Genomic DNA, 19753 nt, shown 5'->3' with positions numbered 1-19753 from the left:
TGAATTTCTGTTCTTGCAACACTTGTTCGTGTAATTCTGACTTTGAGGCTATTGGTCATTATGTAATACCTATCAGAAGCTGAGCTGTCTCTTGTCCTAACTAGTTACTAATGAACCTCCACCTTAAACTTGGAGCTTGGCTCATCCTTCAGTGTCCCCTGGACATATTTTGAAAGAATCCTTAATTTTTCTAAAGACTTGTTTTTTTGTTTGTTTCAACCTTTGCAGTATTTTAAAGGCTTTTGCTGTAGTTTTGTTAATCCTCAATTATGTTGCACTTCTTTTAGTTTTTTGAACATAATCTTTTTAAAAGCTTAAATTCACTGGATGTGGTGGCACACACCTTTAAGCCCAACACTTGGGAGGCAAAGGCAATTTCTGTGAGTTCAAGGCCAGCCTGGTCTGCAAAGAGAGTTCTAGGACAGCCAAGGCTATATAGAAAAATCCCTGTCTGGGTGGCGGAGAGGAGCTGAAATTCATAATGTATATCAAATATTTATCTATATTAAAATGTTAGTTGAAAATGGGGTCTCTCTCTGTATATACACAATCACACATACTCTCTCTCTGGTGCTGGGATTTCAGGCGTGTGTCACCATACTCACAACCTTTTTAATGCCTTTAGGACTTAAGGAAATTGCCAGACTTTGGAGACTCCACCACCGTGGCATCACACAGTTGTGTAACTTTTATTTATCATTGCAGATTTTCAGATAAATACAACTAGGCAGGTGGAAAGATTTGATTTTATTAAATGGTCTTCATTCCAATGTTTTTGTTTTCTTAATTTAGCCACCTGCGAAATGTGTGGGATGGTCGGTGTACGAGATGCTTTTTACTCTAAAACGAAACGTTTCTGCAGTGTTTCTTGTTCAAGAAGTTACTCGTCCAACTCTAAGAAGGCAAGCATTCTGGCCAGACTTCAGGTAACGGTACAGAGACCTTCTTATTCTTCATCTGCTTCCCATGGCTTTCACTCACCTGACAGCTGACTGTGATTCACTGCACTCCACCTCTGCCCAACGGCCGGTGATTTACAGCCTACACTTTTAGGAATGTATCAGCCAGTTGAGCATCTTATATAGTAAAGACATGCTATCCAAAATAAGCTGTAAATTATTTATATAAATTAAAAGGCCTTTTTCCACAGAAATACAACTAAACACCTTCTTACATGCAGAAAATAAAGCCATTTTCTTTTCTGCTCCCTTCCCAGTTTTTCCTTGAATAAATATCAAGTTAGAATCACCATTTGGGTGAAAATGATTTATTCTTTGAGTTTTGCAGTTTTGTTTTGTCTTCTTCCCTCAACTTTGCTCTGTAGCTTGGTTTTTGTTGTTGGGGTTTTTATTGCTGGGGGTGAACTCTAGCTTTGTCCACAAAAGACAAGTTCAGCTTTGTACTTTTGAGTATGACCAGTTTGATACCTGAACCAAATATGTTTAGTTAACACAACTCACCTTTTTAAAACATCCATGAAATTAAAAGAAAACCATCTTTTAGATGTATATTAGTGCCTATAAAATACTGGAGTCTTGACTAAGTTGTTACCCTACCATCTAAAAATTTCTTAAGACATTATAATACTGATTTTTGTAATTACCTTTTCTATGGTCACAGTTTTCCTCTCTCATTTAATGTATTGTGATCATTACATAGCACTGAGTTATTTAAATCCCCCAGATGAAGGAAATACATCACTTAGATGTATTTCTATATTTCAGATAGACAGTTCCCAAAGATCCTGAGCAGTGGTCTGTACCCAAATGGATGGCAGTTTGTCACACTGAATTTGGCCATGATCATTATGTCATTGACCTTTTGCGTTAGCACTAAAGGTATAAACCTCAGTCACTTGCTCTTGAACATTCAGTTGTCTTCTCTTACCATATCAGTAGCAATGCTTCGCAGCTGCATGAGTGAATAACACTGATTCTGTCTACCCTAAGAAGTCAAGTATCCACCACAGCCTGTATTTTAACATTTTATGGGATATAATTTTTATTAACATATTAATTCGCATATTGCTATTTTAGTCTGCGCCAGCTCTGCTGCCCATATTAGATAACTACATTGTAGCAGAACTCAAAAAGGAAAAAAACTCATGTTAAGATTCATTGTATGTTTCCTCCGCTTTAATAATTTTCTAAACCCTCAATATGTAAGCAGAATGAGTAGTTTACAATCATTTTAAATTTTGGTTGTAGAGGGGATAAAGAAGAATCCTATTTACTTAACTTTTCTTGTTTCAGGGTAAGCCTCCAACAAAGAAAGCAAAAGTCCTTCAAAAACAACCTTTAGTTGCAAAATTAGCTGCCTATGCTCAGTATCAAGCTACCTTGCAAAATCAAGCAAAGACAAAAGCAGGTAATTCTGGTGAGTGTAATAAAAGTAAAATATTATAGCCAGGCAGTGGTCAAGCACTCCTTTGATCCCAGCACTTAGGAGGCAGAGGCAGGAGGATCTCTGAGTTTTGAGGCGGCAGGAGGATCTCTGAGTTTTGAGGCCAGCCTGGTCTTCAGAGCGATTTCCAAGACAATCAGCTATACAAAGAAAATCCTGTCTCATAAAACCAACAGAAAGTGAAATATGATTCATTCTACTAGTTTCAAGCAACAGCATTTTAACCTTGGGTTGTGTTTGAGCTGTATGTGTGTTTTGTTGGCACTGTAAGACTGTGATATCAGATGGTTGGTTGTTAACTGTTGTAGAGGGGAACAATTGATAAACAAAGTCAATCTAATGATGGTGGTAATGTGTTTGTAAATACAAGTGGGACATTCCTAATCAGAAAATACAAACTGGAGCTGGAGAGATGGCTCAATGGTTAAGAACATTAGCTGCTCTTCCGAAGGGCCAGTTCTGTTCCCAGCACCCACATGGCAGCTTATAACTGTCTAGAACTCCAGCTCCAGGGTACTGACACCTTCATACCAGTACACAGAAAATAAAATTTTATTTTTTTTTTTTTTTTTTTTTTTTTTTTAAGAGAAGAAGAAAAAGTAAATACAAACTCTGATTGGGGGAAGGCACTTGTTTAGTGGCAGAGTACTCACCTACTCCATAAGGTCCTCATCAGTTCATAGCACAACCAAAAAGGAAAATCTAAAACGTGTTGAAATATGTGCCAGGACAGCCAAGGCTACACAGAGAAACCCTGTTTTGAAAAAAAGAAAGAAAGATGTGCCATTTAAGCACCAAAAAAGTCCATGTAAATGCCTGAAAATCCATGAAACTTTGAAGTCTGATATACTTTTGGTAGCAGGTACTTAGAACAGCTTGTATTATTTAGTCAAGTTATTTCATCCTTACGGGAAAAGAAAAGCTTTTGGTGAAATGAATTTTTGAAAGAGAATCTTTACTATGTAGCCCTAGTTGACTGTGATTCCCCTGCCATCAAAATCTCTCAAGTGTTTTGAGTGCAGGCATGTGTCATCACTTTCACCAAAAACTTTTTTTTTTAATTAATTTTATTTCAAGTTTTAGAAATAACTTTTGAAGCCAGGTGGTAGTAGAGCACACCTTTATTCCCAGCACTTGGGAGACTTCTGAGTTTGAAGCCAGCTTGGTCTACACAGTGAGTTCCAGGACAGCCAGGGCTACACAGAGAAACCCTGTCTCGAAAAACTAGAATAATAATAATAACAACAGCAGCAGCAGCAGTAACAGCTTTGGGGCTAGCAAGATGGCTCAGCAGTTAAGAGTACTTGAGAATAAACCTAGAAACCTGAATTTAAGTCTCTGGGATCCACATGCTATAAGGAGAGAGCCAGTTCCCAAAAGTTACCCCGTGATCTCCACACACATGCTTTTGCATCCGCATGCTCTCCAACACACATTAAATAAATAAGTAAACAAATGAACATATAAATAAAAAAATAAGTAAAAAGCACCTTTTTTTTTAATATATGTTGAACGGTTACATCTAAGTTTATTTTATTTCAGCAGTCTCCGTAGAAGGCTTCAGCTGGGGTAACTACATCAACAGCAATAGCTTCATAGCAGCTCCAGTAGCCTGTTTTAAGCATGTGAGTATGGAATTTCTTACTTACCATGAAATGCTTGATCTTTAAATCTGAAGGTACAATAACTCTCATCCTGAGAAAGTATTTCCTATATCAAAAGAGAAAAATGTTTCTCCTTCATTATACTTAATAGCTAAAAATAACTTATGTTCTACAAGTAAAATCTTCACATTTAAAAAAAAAAAAAGCCCTTTTGAGGGCTTTTGAAATATTGTAGCAAGTGACAAGGTGATTGCCTGGAACATTCAAGACCCTGTGTTTTACCCCCAATATTGAAAAACAAAACTTTCATTGAAATATGAAGTGATTTTTGAACAGTAAAAAAATACTACCTCATCCAGTTTCTATGTTGAACAATATAAAACATGAAAATGTGGAGGCTTCTATAACAAAACTGGTTGGCTCCTAGCAAAGTCACGTGTCAGCCTAAGACCTTTATGATTTGAGCAGGTAATTTCTGAAAGAGCCGTCTTTCCTCCATTTCTGTTTTTGCCTCCAAATGTAAAATCACACCCCATGAAAGTAGCAGGAATGTTTTCTTGTGAACTGGAATAAGTGATTGTATCATTAAAAATAGTTTGGAAGATGTTCTTTTCAGAGCATTTGATATTAAAAAAAAAAGTGTCAGATGTCATTTTCGTTCAATTTATTTTTTGTAATTTGTTTTAATATTTCTTTATGTGGCATGGTTAATTTAGATAAAGACTGCTTTTGTGTAGACATAAACAGGAAAAAAAGTTAGAAATTAATGAAGTTTTTTTTCACACATAACCGTTTGCTAGGAGCTATATTAAATAACACATGAACAAAAGTACACATGCTTTTTACCATTAAATCCAAATGAGTTCTTACTCATTTTTGCCAATGAAGAAGGGTTTTTATCACACTCAAGCATATTAATTCGCTGGTATGAATGTGTGTTAAAGCCTGCTACATTAGTGTGTTGGTTTTTTTTCCTTTTATGTACAAATGTTCAGCTTTTCGTCTGTGCCTTGCTATGTAAGAGAACCTAAAATGCAATCTTTAGTTGCTTATCTCAGAGTCAAGTGGGTGACTTAACGCTATACTGTACTGTAATACTGTTACACTAGGGAACTGTGTAATGTCTATGTTTGTGTTATGTAAAACAATTACAGAGAACTACAGAGCTGGGTGTCACTGACTGGCAGGATACCTACCCAGCCCCTCACCAAAGATTTCACCCCTAACTGCAGAGTGTAAACACAGTGTTGCTCTGTGGTGCTGAGATGCTCTGGATTCCATAGTAAGACTTCATCTCAGATTCCTGCACATTTGTCTGTTGTCTCTTTTTAAATGCCTTTCATCTTTCTTTAAATCTTTTTAATGTTTTATGTCACAAAATAGGTCAGTCCATTTTAAATAAATAGCCAGGCTATTTCAGAAATAGCATTTCAAGGTCCTGAAAGTATATTTCATTTTCTGTCCATATCTTTGAACAGTTATATAAAATAAAGTTCTTTATGAATACATCTCTTTAGTAATTAAGTTGGTTGATTTTGCTTATAGCTTTGCTGTTATTAAGATTGAAATGGTTATAGGGCAGGTAATTCTACCTTGGAAATAAGTACAATTCCAGAAAGGACTGTAAAGATGAATACTGAACTGAAGGGGAGCTGTTTGAATGGGGATAGAAAGGGTAATACATGACCTTTAGACTTACAACAATGTGCTCATCCTCTCTCTCTCTCTCTCTTTCTCTCTCTCTCTCTCTCTCTCTCTCTCTCTCTCTCTCTCTCTCTCGGTTTTTCAAGACAGGGTTTCTTTGTGTAGCCTTGGCTGTCCTGGACTCACTTTGTAGGCCAGGTTGACCTTGACTCACAGAGATCTGCCTGCATCTGCCTCCCTGAGTGCTGGGCTCACAGGTGTATGACACAGAGCCTGGCTCAATTTCCTTTTTTTTTTTTTTTTTTTTAATAGGATATTTCTTTATTTTGTGATTTAAAATTTAGTTTGAGGGTCTGGGTATGGTAGCATATACCTATAATCCCAGTGTTTGGAAGGTGGAAATAGGAGGAACACGTTCAAGGCTAGTCTCAGCAACAGAGTGAGTTCACGACTAGCATTAAAGGAGCAGCTAACTTACTAGTAAGGATAATGTGGCATCTTCACTTTCTCAGAAGGAAGCACCTGTCAGTTATGTGAAGCCTCTTATTCCTGTTGCACTCAACTTTCTTGACTGTTGCTTTTTTATCAGAGCTTTGTCTTAGTGAATTTGCTTTGTTGCTTTAATCAGCATTTACAGTTGAAGCCATTTGATTTGAAAAGTAGACCTTCTGCTAAACTCAGTTTTACTCTTGAGTTGACTCTCCAGCGCGCCCCCAGGCCCACCCCATTCCCTATCCCAGAGGTCATTTTCTATTCTGTCTCTGAGGTACTGGTTTGGGCTCTAGGAAGTCTGTTGCCAGGAATTTCTGGAAACAGAGACCTTGTCTCATACCATCATCCTTCTAAGACATACTACATTCTCTAAAGGGATTTTCTCACAGACTACACAGCTGCCCTCTTGCCCACTTAGGTACCAAGTAGGAATTAGTTTTATAATTACAAAGACACATCTGTAATGTATGATGCAGAAGCAAGCTGTTGTGGTGGAAACAAGAATTGATATGAGTGTGCCGTTAGAATCCTGACTGCCTGTATTCTTTAGCTTAACCAAGTCTTCTCAAGTAAGGGTCCAGATATCCTATTCTTAGGAATTCTGTAAATTTCTAGAAATGAAGTTTTTTCAAAGTACATTATAAGGCTACAGATTTGGCGCAGCAGTTCAGCACTATACTGCTCTTGTACACAGGCTCCAAGTTCTTTTCCCAGCACCCATGTTGAGTGGTTCAGAACTGCCTGTAACTCTAGCTCCATAGAGATCTGCTGCCTGTGGCCTTTGTGAGCATCAGGGCATGTGCATAAAGCCACAGACACACATACATAAACTTAATTTAAAATGAAAATAAAATTAGAAAAATACAGATGTAGCCAATCGGCAGCAAAGTCCTCATCTGGGTACCCTAGAAAGGGGAATGGGAGCCGACTCTGACGTTGACTCTGTTGCTTGCTCTTTGATCAGTTTCCCCTGGCAAGATTACCTTGCCAGGCCACAGGGGGAGAGGATGCACTCAGTCCTGATGGGACTTAATATGCTGGGGTGGGTGGATAGGATCACACCCCTCCCCCTTCTGAGGAGTAGGAGAGAAGGGAGTATAAAGTGAATAATTAATTAATTTAGAAAAATAAAAATGACTACCTTCACTCGAGGCTAAGTCAAGTAGACTATCATTGTGTTTGCAGCCAGCCTAAGATACATAGTGAGTACCAGGCCAACAAGGTGGCATAGCATGACTTTGACTAATAAATAATCTTTGGAACCAATCGTGGTGCTGTAGCCAGTCTCAGCTAGGAAAGGATCACAAGTTTAAGGCCAGCCTCGGCAATTTGATGAGACCGCAGTACCACCAAAAAGAAAGAAAAGTCTGCAATAAAAATTGAGTCCCTTTTGTCCTTTCATATATTATTTCTTACCTAATTAAATCTGACTCAGACCTCAGTCTCAGCAAGAAACTACACTGATTGGTTTGGCAGGGAAATTTCTGTTAAAGCTTTGGTCTCCAAACTTTGGCCACCCTTTCCTTGGCAGTCCTGAGTTGGAAATTGGTGAAGTGGATAGTAGTATTTTTTTAATTAATCCAGTATTTTTTTACTTAAATCAACCAGATACGGTGACACAGACTTGTTAGGCCAGCAGTCAGGAAGCCAAGGCAAGAGCCCTATGAATTCCATCCAGGCCAACCTGGCTGCACAATGAGACCTATATCAAAAACCTTAAAACAAAAAGAAAAGAGGAAAAAAAAAAAAAAACAAGTGGTCTTTAATCATATAGTCACAAAGTTGACAATTTCTTCAAACTCCTCTGAGAGTCACCTAGACCATCTCTTTCTGGTCTTGTTTGGGGGGGGGGGGGTGTTTCGAAATTTTCTTTGTGTAGCCTTGACTATCCTGGACTCGCTTTGTGGACCAGACTGGCCTTGAACTCACAGAGATCTTCCTGCCTCTGTCTCCCTGAATGCCGAGATCACAGTGCACCACCATGCCCAGCTGACCATCTCTTTATTATTATTATTTTTTTATTAATTACAGTTTATTCACTTTGTATCATACCTGTAGCTGCCTCCCTCCTCCCCTTCTAATCCTACCCTCACCTCTTCTCCACCAAACCCCTACCCCAGTCTACTGATAGGGAAAATCTTCTCCCCTTCCTTCTGATCTTAGTCTATCAGGTCTCATCAGGAGTGGCTGCATTGTCTTCCTCTCTGGCCTTGTAAGGCTGCACCCTCCTGAGGGGGAGGTAATAAAAAAGCAGGCCAATCAGTGCATGTCAGAGACAGTCCTAGTTCCCATTACTATGGAACCCACTTGGACACTGAACTGCCATGGGCTATATCTGTGCAGAGGTTCTAGGTTATTTCCATGAATTGTCTTTGGTTGGAGTTTCAGTCTCAGAAAAGACCCTTGAGCCCAGATATTTGGTTGGGACTGGAAAAGCTCATCCTGAGTGAGGTATCCCAGAAGCAGAAAAACACAGGGTATATATTCACACATAAGTGGGTATTAGACATATAGTATAAGATAAACATACTAAAATCTGTACACCTAAAGAAATTAATTAAGAAGGAGGACTCTGGGTAAGATGCTCAATCCTCATTCAGAAAGGCAAATGGGACGGACATCAGAAGAGGGAGAAAACAGGGAACAGGACAGGAGCCTACCACAGAGGGCCTCTGCAGGGTATCAAAGCAGATCCTGAGACTTATAGCCAAACTTTGGGCAGAGTACAGGGAATCTTATGAAAGAATAGGGGAAAAGTGAGTCCTGCAGAGGACAGGAGCTCCACAAGGAAAGCAACTTAACCAAAATATCTGGGTACAGGGATGTGTGTGTGTGTGTGTGTGTGTATTTTTTTTTTTTAAGATTTATTTATTTGGCTGGAGAGATGGCTCAGGGGTTAAGAGCACCGGTTGCTCTTCCAGAGGTCCTGAGTTCAATTCCCAGCAACCACATGGTGGCTCAGAACCATCTATAATGAGATCTGGTGCCCTCTTCTGGAATGCAGGCCCTCATGCATGTAGAATGCTGTATAAATAATAAATAAATCTTTAAAAAAGTGGGGGTGGGGTTGTGACCCACCTGACACAGGTATCAAGAAACAACCTGAAATCCTGTATTAAGAGCAGTATGCACGGCGCCATTTCTTCAGCCCTTTTAAAAAATCAAATTAATATACAACCATATACCATTTGGCTATATTTTATAGATTTATCAGGTTCACAGGTATTTATCTCGGGGGGCAGGAGGGTGTCAATTTTGGTAGTGAATTGAGATGGGGTTTCTTACTAGCCCAGGCTGACCTGGAACTCAAAGTCTTCTTGCCTCAGTCTCCTGAGAGGGATTTTGAGGATGTGCCATCGTCTGTAGCTGCTCTGTGACTTGGGATTGGGGGAGTAGTACTGGGTTTTGTGATAGGGGTTGGGGTGATTTTTTTGATGGGTTGGTTTTCAAAGCAGGATCTCCAGTAGACAAGACTAGACTGGAATTTACAGCAGTCCTCCCGTCCCTGCTTCTTGTGTATTGGGATTAGAGGCACGATCTGTCACACATTATGACTTTAAAGCTGAGTTTGTTTGACATTTTCATTCTGGCTCCATGAGTATACCTGGTGTCACATAATAGTCTCTCTGTTGTTTTTGTCCCTGATCTGAGTGCAGCTTTTTTTTGAAGAAATAAATTTTTTATTTATTTATTTGCAATATGTGTAATACATAGTTAATTTTAATGATAGAAAACTAGCCTTCTTGTTTGTATATGAGCAAAGGTAAAATTCCTGATTTAATTTCTCAGATACAAGTTTATTAAAAATATTTTTCAACTAAAGTTACTTTTCAGGGTATTTCCTTCTTGGTCCTTGGTCCAGGTAGAGAGAACTATGGAAAATATGTAATATAACTTCACCTCCATTATAATTAAAAATAGACCCTCTAATGTGTCATCTTAGATTATAAGATTACTTTCTAATGAAAGTAAAACTTGAGTTGGTTTCTGGCACTTCTGTGTTCCACCCTTGCTAACACTAATTAGCATAAAATGCATTTCTCTACAAAGGTAGCAGGTCCTCAAACTGAAAAAAGTTGTTTGCCTTGGGTTTCTAGGAAAACCTAAATAAATCTATATTATTGTTTTAACCTTGTACTCTTCCCCAGAGTGGATGGGGGGGGGAAGATCTAGTGATTAAATTGTGTTTTGTTTTGTTTTAAGTAAGTAGTTTTAAACCCAAGTGTAGTGGTATATACCTGTCCTCTCAGTATTACAGACTTCCTTGTTTGGGAAGCTGAGGCATGAGGATCATAGCAAGTATAAGGCTAGCTTGGTCTACATAGTGAGTTCTAGGCCAACCTGGCTACAGAATAAGAACTCACTCAAAAAGGTAGAGATGTGTATAGCATTTTCTCAAGCATTCCATTTTCCTTTTGTAGTTTTCTTGCACCTCTCCTCCCAACCCCCATGCTAGCATCATCCCCATCCCACTCCTAGTAAATCTGCTGTCAGATCAAAAGGTGAGTATACTTTCTGGAGAGAATGGGTAGTAGTGAAGTTTGTTTTTGTTTTGTTTGGGTCAGGGTGAAAACTGAGAAAAGGCCTTACTATGTATCCCAAGCCAGCTTCAAACCCAAAGAGTTCCTACATCAGCTTCCCAAGTGCTGCTGTTACAGATGTGCAGCACTGTGTTCAGCCTCTTGTCTTTTTTGACCAAATATTAGTTCATCTTTCTCTAATAGATATACTTTACTGATCATGTACTTTTTTGTTGTTGTTCTAAGGTATTGTAATGGTGGATTTTGCTTTATCATGGGGATAAATTCTTTCTTGGTTCCTACCTGCAACTTTGGGTCTAACCTCTGCCCATTTACACTCTCTAAAGGTTGGGTGTTCTTATCAAAAGTTACAGGCTAGTAGTGGTATAGAAGGAAATCTTTGTTTCTGTTGTAAGCATCATGTGTGCCCTCTGAGAGTCTGAATATCAGTCTATTGGACAGTCTGGGAATGTTCTTGGAGTAAAGGAGATAAGACATCCTGCCAGATTATTTTCTTTCAGATAGATAGATGGAAATTATCATACATTTGTATTGGGGACCCCTCAGCATTTGGATTTGGCCATCTCTACAGGACCTGATGACAGCTTACTTTGCAGGGAAGGAGAGTCGCTCCCAGATAGCTCTCACGAGTGGCCCTGGAGCAGGAAGTGGTGGAGCAGATCTTCCTTGTTGGGAGGAGCCTGAGGTAGACCTCGCATCCTGAGTCTGGAAGGTAAATTTGTTGTTACCTGTAAGTGATGGTTCTGCTAGTTCATGCTGTGCCAATCCAGACTTTCAGAGGTGTCCCTCCTGCCAGCAAGAGAAGACAGATGACTTGGATGAAGATGGCTGTCAAGCCCTGGGTCATTCCGTCTTCCACACTTAAAAGAATATTCATTTAAAACAAAAGGGCAGATTTATCTACGAAATCACTATTATCTCAACACATCGAGCACATACGATGTTGTAACTGTAGTGCTCTAGCTTGTTGATGTTTGTTTCTTCATTTTTTTCATAGAGTGAACTATATGGATTGGTTTAAGAGGGCCTAGCAGAACCACAACCTTACAGGCAAGAACAAATGTCACTTTCTGCTACTTTCTCCTATACCAATCCAGACTATAGGGATCAAACCAAGATCTCCCACTCCAATAAGCATTCCTTTTTTTTTATGCTGCTTTTCTTTAATTGCACTAAAAAGTATTTTCTCCAAAAATAATACCGAAGCTTTAAAAAAAAACAAAAGCAGCACAACAGACTGTCAAGTCCAGCTTAGAAAGAAGTCCTGTATGCAAACGCCCTTGAGCATTGTGCCCACCAAATCTTAGCTTACAGTATAACCACGCCTCTTCTCAATAGAAAGCAACTCCACAGGTTTGGAGTCAAGCAGAATAGCTGCCCTACTAGAGTTACTGCAGCTTTATACGTGTATTGCCTGCACCTGTCTTCTCTGCCTGCTAATCCTCACAAGGAACAAGTAGATGTGAGCTCAGTTTGTGCTACCTGTCTTTCGTCTAGCCTCATTTCTGATCATATGTGCTGGCAATAGGGATGGCCCTATAGTCTAGAGTGATGTAGGGGGAGGTAGCAGAACCTGAAGGGTCCAGTCTTCCTGTTTAAAAACAAAAACCCAGGCATGGTGGCACACACATATAGCCCTAACACTTGGGGGTACTGTGGCGGGAGGATTGGAAATTTGAGACCAGTGTGGTATACATGGCAAATTCCAGGCCAGCCTGAGCTACATAGCAAAACCCTGTGTCAAAGGGGGAGGGGAGTAGTTTTATTTTTTTCCTTCTCTCTTGGGAAGATATGTATGTGTTCCCTCCCCATAATTACAAATAATTGGGATTGGGAGGGTTTCCAAGTTAGTAAGTTTGCTTTCTACTCAAAGCATTAGCCATTAACTGCTTATGTCTTCGGCTTCTAGATCTATTTCCATTCACTGTTGTTTGACATTCTATTTCTTTCAGAGATTGACAGATTGCTTAGAGGGCAAGAGTTAAATGTTACTTTAAACTGACTACATTCTGGGTTACCATCACAATCTGAGGGGCTTTTCTTCGACGGAATACGTTTTTCCAGTGTCCATATTTGCTAGTTCATGCTGTGCTTGCTTATCTTTACTTTTGAAGCTGTTTTATTTTTAGCTGATTTATCCTTATTATCAGGTCTTACAGAACCTCACCTTATCCTTTTATTTATGTCCAGTGTTCTACATTTCATGAAAACTTTGATTATCCAGGGCCACAGAGACTAGAATTACCAGCACAAATAAATAATTATGAATTCATTTACTTGATTTAATTTACTATTGCATAAAGTCCTAAGTAGTTGTGTATTGCTTTGCAATTTAGGGATTTATAGAAATGGTTTGGGAACATTTTAGCTTTTGGGAAATTCCATTGTTAGGCTTTTAGACTCTTTTCTCAGTTGCCATTTTAGCCAGTGGTGTGGGGGTCAATGGTCAGCAGCTCTAAGTTTGGAAGTTTTCTTCTCATAGTAATTGTTGTATAAGAATATTTATTAAAATAATAAATTATTTAGCTATTTACTGTGGGCCTCATTTCCCAGATCTCTTCAACTCTCTCTTTAATTACTCTTCTACTACTTTTTCCTGTATGTTAGACTATATTTGAAATATAGATGCTCTTATTTCTCTAGATTACATTGAATGAAGCCTGTAATTGGGATTATTTTTTTTCTACTCCTGGACAAATCCTTAAAAATTAAGTATTTTTATTTAGTACACATTAAAAACACTAAATTCCTCAAGTCAGCTTGATCTTACGTCGGCCAAATTTGTAATTCAGGTTTTACAATAATTGTTACTTAAGTGTCACATTTGGTCTGTTAAATTATAAAGTCAACATGTATCTAATAGATTCTACAGATTCTGTCTTCTATCTTGAATTTGGTCCTAACTCTGGCTTTCTCCAAGTTGAATTCTTTACAACAAGGAATAGAAACTATGCATTAAGAAAAAAAGTAAATAGGTTTAAATGACCTTTTTATTTGAATATTTCATTATTAATGATACTTAATTTTGAATGATGTTTCATGCTTATGTTACTAAGATGATAATTTAATAATTTTTGTATGACAGGCACCTATGGGGACCTGCTGGGGTGATATCTCAGAAAATGTAAGGATAGAAGTTCCCAATACAGACTGCAGTCTACCTACCAAAGTCTTCTGGATTGCTGGAATTATAAAATTAGCAGGTGAAAAGCATACATGATGATTTACTACAAAATGCCAGTGATACAAACTTTTGCATTTTTTTAAAAAAAAAGTGTATAAATTTTACAAGTATTACCAAATAAATAATATATGTATAGTAGGAGTTGCAGTTCTTTTATAAATAGCCAGACAATAAATATTCTTGGATTTGTGGGGTTTGCGGTCTGTTACACTACCCAGCTCTAGTGAACAACTATAGCAGCATATAAACAAGTGATGTAGCTATAGAATTCTGTTAATGAAATTTGAGTCTCATAAAAGTGGCTTATCTTTATCTGCAGGAAATAATTGTTTTTCATTTCTTTCTAGCCATTAAAAAAAGAAATTAAGCAGTAGACCAGGCCATGTGGGTGGGTGAGCTTTATCTTCAGCTTTTGTTTTTTTTTAACACTGAATATTCCTTTACTATATCCTGCCCAGAGTTACCTAAAGTGGCTTTGATGCCAAGTGTAACGGCCCATACATACCTTTAATCCCAGTACTCAGGAGCCAGAGGCAAGGTTGACCTCAGATTTCAAAGACCAGCCTGGTCTATGTAAGGATGTTTCAGATCAGCCATGACCATGTACTAGAAAGATGTTGTCTCAGAGAAAAACAGAGTATGCTGGGAAAGGCCTCTCCTACCTAAAAATAATTCTAATTATACTTTCCCCTTGAGCACCATCAGTAGCCTCGTTATTCTTTAAGGTGGCCACAGATTGCAGCTGTGGATGTGCTTCACTCTAAAATACTGTACAGATTTTTTTTAAGTGCATCCTTAACATAAACAATCTGTTAAGACAAAGCTAGTCTCTCTCTTTCATCTGAAGTTTTTTATCACATCCGTGCCTTTGATCACTCTGGCAAGAGTCCCAGGTTCTGTATTTTCTCCACTTCAATCCCATGCCTTTTCCTTGAGACATCTATAATGAGCAATTCTTTAAATGCTGTTTTTTTGTTTGCTGTACTATATTTAAAGACAGCATTTATGTCCCAGATGTTTAAGTCACTTGCATGTAAATAGTTCAGAAGATCAGCTCATTTACTATCTAAGAAGTATTCCTAATTACTAATTCTGGTTTTATATTTCTGTTTTTTCCTTTTTGCTGCATATGTCTTCTAAGTATATACTTTGCTATTTTGGTAGTAAACCTCAGAGAGTCAGGGCCTAGTACTGAGAGGCAAAGACAAGAAAATTCCCCCTAAAACCCATGGACCAGCTAGCCTGATATACACTATGGCAGACAACAAAGAGACCCTGTCTCAAACAGGGTGGAAAGGGCGGACCAACATCTGAGATTGCTTTCTGACTTGCATACATTCGCGTATACCATATACACCAAAAACAGAACACTTAAGAGCTCTTCCAGACATGTTAACCACACCATCCCAGCACTTGGGAAGGAGAGGGGGAAGCAGATCAGAAGTTGAACAGTGTCTCCAGCTATGTAGTCAGCTTCATCTACTTGTAACTCTGTCTTAAAACTACACATTTCTCATGAGACTAGCATACCACTTGTTTTCACTGAGGTTTTCCCCCTCCTGAGAATTTTGGAAAGTATAGATAAAATTGAAGTGCAGGGGGAAAAGCCATGCTCTGAAGAATTGTCTTTGTATTAAGAAGGGATTCTCCAAGTTGAACAGTAGTCCCAACAGTGTCATTATTGCCCAGGGGCTTAGTATGGATTTTCCACAGCACCCTGTGTCTAAATCCCAATCTCTGGCATGGCATAGCAGGAGGTTCTACTACAAGGGAACAGCAAAGCATGATGGCTGTTACCCTAAAGGATGTATTCTTTTAATTTTGTTTTCTTTCTTTGATATGGTTGATTTGTTGGTTTTAGGTTATAATGCTCTTTTGAGATATGAAGGATTTGAAAATGATTCTTCTCTGGACTTCTGGTGCAATATATGTGGGTCTGATATTCATCCAGTTGGTTGGTGTGCAGCCAGTGGAAAACCTCTCGTTCCTCCTAGAAGTGAGTAGACTCAAGATCTTTAATTTTCTATATGTATGAATATTTTGCCTGTTTATATGTATGTATACATGCATACATGCATGCCTGGCCCCATAGAGGGCATTGGAGGTCCCAGAGCTGTAATTCTAGGAGGTTGTGAGCAGCCATGTGTATGCTGGGAATCAAATCCTAGTACTGCAAGAGCAGCAATAAGTGCTGTAAGCTGCTGAGCCAGTTCTCCAGCCCATGGTAATTTTAATATATATCTTAGTAATGTTTTACACATAATATCCTCAAGTAATACAGAAATTTAAATATTTTATATCAAATAATTTTTATACTAACGAGACATACTTAGTTTTTCCATTCTTGCTACCTTTCAGCATCTTAATACTCATGACTTCCAGAGAAACTTGTTAACCTTGTTTGTTTGTTTGTTTGTTTAAATTGTTAAACAGTTCTGTCTGCTAAAGGATAACTATTTATTTCTTTTATTTTAGCTGTTCAACATAAATATACAAACTGGAAAGCTTTTCTAGTAAAAAGACTTACTGGTGCCAAAACACTTCCTCCTGATTTCTCACAAAAGGTAAAAATAGGATTCTTAAAGAATTGAAGAGCTCTTTTAAAAGAATTACTTAGAAGGGCTTTTTTAAAGTTATAATTTCTGAACTGTTAAATATCAAATATATGTTCAGACAGGGTGACTCCTACCTGTACTCTCAGTACTTAGAACAGTAAGGCAGAAGGATGGCCAAAAGTTAACCTCTAGCCTAAAGAGTAAAACCCTGTCCCCTCAAAATAAAACAAGAGCTACGAAAGGTGGTACACACATTTAATCCCTGCACTTGAAAAGCAGAGGCTGGTGCGTATTTGTAAGGTCAAGGTCAGCCTTATCTTCATAGGAGGTTCCAAGACAGCCAAGGCTACCCGATCTCAAACAAAAGTGTATGTGTGCATGTATGTACACGTGTGTATGTGTGTGTCTGTGTGTGTACATGTACATATATATAAATAAAATATTGACAGGGCAATATTAAAACTGTTTGTAGACCTTTGTCACAAATTGCCAACAGGATTTTTTTTCTGCTTTTGTTTGAAGGTTTCAGAAAGTATGCAGTATCCTTTCAAACCTTGCATGAGAGTAGAAGTAGTTGACAAGAGGCATTTATGTCGAACAAGAGTAGCCGTGGTGGAGAGTGTAATTGGAGGAAGACTAAGGTTAGTGTATGAAGAGAGTGAAGATAGAACGGATGACTTCTGGTGCCACATGCACAGCCCCTTAATCCACCATATCGGATGGTCTCGAAGCATAGGCCATCGATTCAAAAGATCTGGTAAGCAACTGTCCCAAAAACTTTTAAAAGTATCAGTGAGGTTAAATAACTACTTAGTTGTTTCTCTTACAAAACACTGAACCAAGATAGCATTCTAGCCTGATTATTCTACTATAATTAGGATATGAATTCCTGATGTTCCTTCCACTTCCTGTCCATTTAAAATAATGTACATTCATGCTTCAGGCCATGGGTTTGATTTCTAGCATCCAAAAAAAAATGTTGTCCTTTTTCTCACAAGTACAGTTCTCTTACTACTCTTTTTTTATCCAGACCATTGAAAGCTGTGAGATCTCTTTTTCCACCTAACTGTAATCTAAATAGCAAGGTTAAATTGAACAAAAACATTGTTCTAAAGAGGTCTAGTGGTACAGGCCTGTAATCCCAGCTATGTAGGAGGGTAAGACATGATGATCATAAGTTCAAGGACAGTCTGAGCAACTTAATGAGCCCCTGCCTCAAAGTAAAAAGTGAAAAGAGCTACAGAGATAGTCCATTACTAGAGTATTTGGCATGTGTGAGGCACTTTCTTCAACTACACCAAAAGGAAAAAAGTTTCTGATACTATCGTTCCATTACTGTGGAATTAGCAGTATTGTAATTCATGGAAATGTTCATTTCCATGTACAAATGTATAGCGCGTATGTGCATGTGCTCTGAAGACAGAAAAGGCTATTAATAGTATTCACCATCATAAATGCAGAAAACATGTTTTGTTGTTGTTGTTTTGCCACGTTTTAGAATATTACATACCTTGTGCGTTTGAACCCTTTAAGGAAGTGTGGTTTTCTGGTCTTCTCATGAATGTTGACAGACTAGTCTGTAACTTTTCCTTGTAGATATTACAAAGAAACAAGATGGACATTTTGATACACCACCACACTTATTTGCTAAGGTAAGAGCCCTCATATATAAGTCAAGTTGAAAGTTAAGTTGTGGACTTTCCTGAAATTATGGATATCACATATACTCACTTAAAAATTAAAGTGTATAGTTCTCAGGTGTCACAAACTTACTAGGCTCATTCCTAAACTATGTGTGTTTGTATATTCTTTCTGTTCCATAATGAGTTATAATAGTAGGTAGGAAAAGGCATCTAGTAAATATTTTCAAGTTAGAAATATCTTCATTATTAAAGTGAAAACATTTAGGAAGAGGATTCAAGTTTCAGGCCAGCCTGTGCTACTTAAGACCCTGTCTTGGGGAGCAGAAAACATTTGTAGGCCAGGGAGATAGCTTAGCTGGCTCAGGTTGTGTTGCATATCCTGTTGCTCTGAACATCTCTAAAAAGCCTGCTGCAGACTGCATGCAGCGCATGTGTTATCCCAGCACTCCTACAGAAAATGAGAGGTGCACATAGGAGTACCGCCTGGAAGCTTACAGCTCCTACAGCTTCTACTATGAGGTACAGTGAACACAAGATAGAGACCCTGCTTCAAAAACATGAGAAGGAAGGCCTGACTCCCAAAAGTTATCCTCTGACCTCCACGTGCACAATGGCATGTGCACACATATACACAATGTCCTAAATGAATAATTCTAAAGGACAGACAAGTGTAATTGTATAATATATTAATATAATTGTGTAATATAAATATAATAATAGTGTATATGCTTTCTATAGGTAAAAGAAGTAGACCAGAGTGGAGAATGGTTCAAAGAAGGAATGAAATTGGAAGCTATAGACCCATTAAATCTTTCTACAATATGTGTTGCAACCATTAGAAAGGTAAGAGTGTGTTTTAAATAAGAGAAACGTGACTAGAGGAATCAGGCTTAAAAACAGAAGGAGTCCTTGAGCAGATGTGTTTTGAAAAAAGATGGGTATGTCTGGATCTCCATTGGGAGAAAAGTTACTAAAACTTTTTAAATAAATTTGAGTTGTGTTGTTAATCTGTTTTATTTTTTTAATAAGTTATAGTCAAGATCTGTACTTCTCAGCCCCGTTTTCTTTTCACCCAGAACTTTAATACAACCCATGGCATACAGGTTTATGAAATATTTGTACAAATCAGGCCTCATAGATATATCACAAATTAATTTTTTTTTCCTTTGGTTCTTTCAAGACAGGGTTTCTCTGTATGTAGCCCTGGCTGTACTGGAACATTCTATGTAGACCAGGCTGGCCTCAACTCATAGAGGTCCACCTGCTTCTGCCTCCCAGGCACTGGGATTATATGTGTAATTTTACCCTTTATTAAAGGCAAAATCAGATGTACATACTAATGAGATCAGTATGTTTGTTGCCTAATAGGACAGTCTACAAATAAATTAGTTTAATGCTTACATGCTAAAGAATGAGGCAAGGAATAGTCTCAAATTCACATGTGAGCTGCAGTATTGCAGGAAGCTTCTATTGGAACAGCATACAGAATACAATGTGGGGAAGAAAGTTTATTCAAGCTTACCCCTATAGCTCATCATTGAAGAAACAGAGACCACGGAACAATTTTTTTTTTTTTTTAAAGCCAAGGTCTCACTATTTACCCTTGGCTGACCAAGAACACATAGAGATCCACCTGCCTCCTGTGTGTTGGGATTAAAGGTGTATACACCTGGCCATCTGGAACCTA

The 19753-nt window shown here is 38.2% G+C and overlaps 1 protein-coding gene across 15 annotated transcripts in view; it reads left to right on the top strand.

Moving 5' to 3' along the window:
• Positions 1–19753, top strand: part of Mbtd1 (mbt domain containing 1) — a 61548-nt gene that overhangs the window by 23462 nt on the left and 18333 nt on the right. For 6 of the 15 annotated variants that reach the window (XM_060386972.1, XM_060386970.1, XM_060386971.1 and 3 more), the window contains 9 exons: positions 793–932; positions 2253–2376; positions 3946–4028; positions 13770–13887; positions 15730–15864; positions 16344–16432; positions 16946–17180; positions 18020–18075; positions 18805–18909. In XM_060386972.1, coding sequence (XP_060242955.1) covers positions 793–932; positions 2253–2376; positions 3946–4028; positions 13770–13887; positions 15730–15864; positions 16344–16432; positions 16946–17180; positions 18020–18075; positions 18805–18909 — 1085 coding nt within the window. The remainder of the gene's footprint in view (positions 1–792; positions 933–2252; positions 2377–3945; positions 4029–13769; positions 13888–15729; positions 15865–16343; positions 16433–16945; positions 17181–18019; positions 18076–18804; positions 18910–19753) is intronic. The other 9 variants (XM_060386981.1, XM_021643091.2, XM_060386974.1 and 6 more) reach the window with 6 other exon arrangements.

This window comes from Meriones unguiculatus, chromosome 7 (genome assembly GCF_030254825.1).
Source record: "Meriones unguiculatus strain TT.TT164.6M chromosome 7, Bangor_MerUng_6.1, whole genome shotgun sequence".
In the NCBI taxonomy this organism is placed as follows: Eukaryota; Metazoa; Chordata; class Mammalia; order Rodentia; family Muridae; genus Meriones; species Meriones unguiculatus.
The sequence above is the reverse complement of the archived record's forward strand: the minus strand, read 5'-3'. Positions and strand labels throughout refer to the sequence as shown.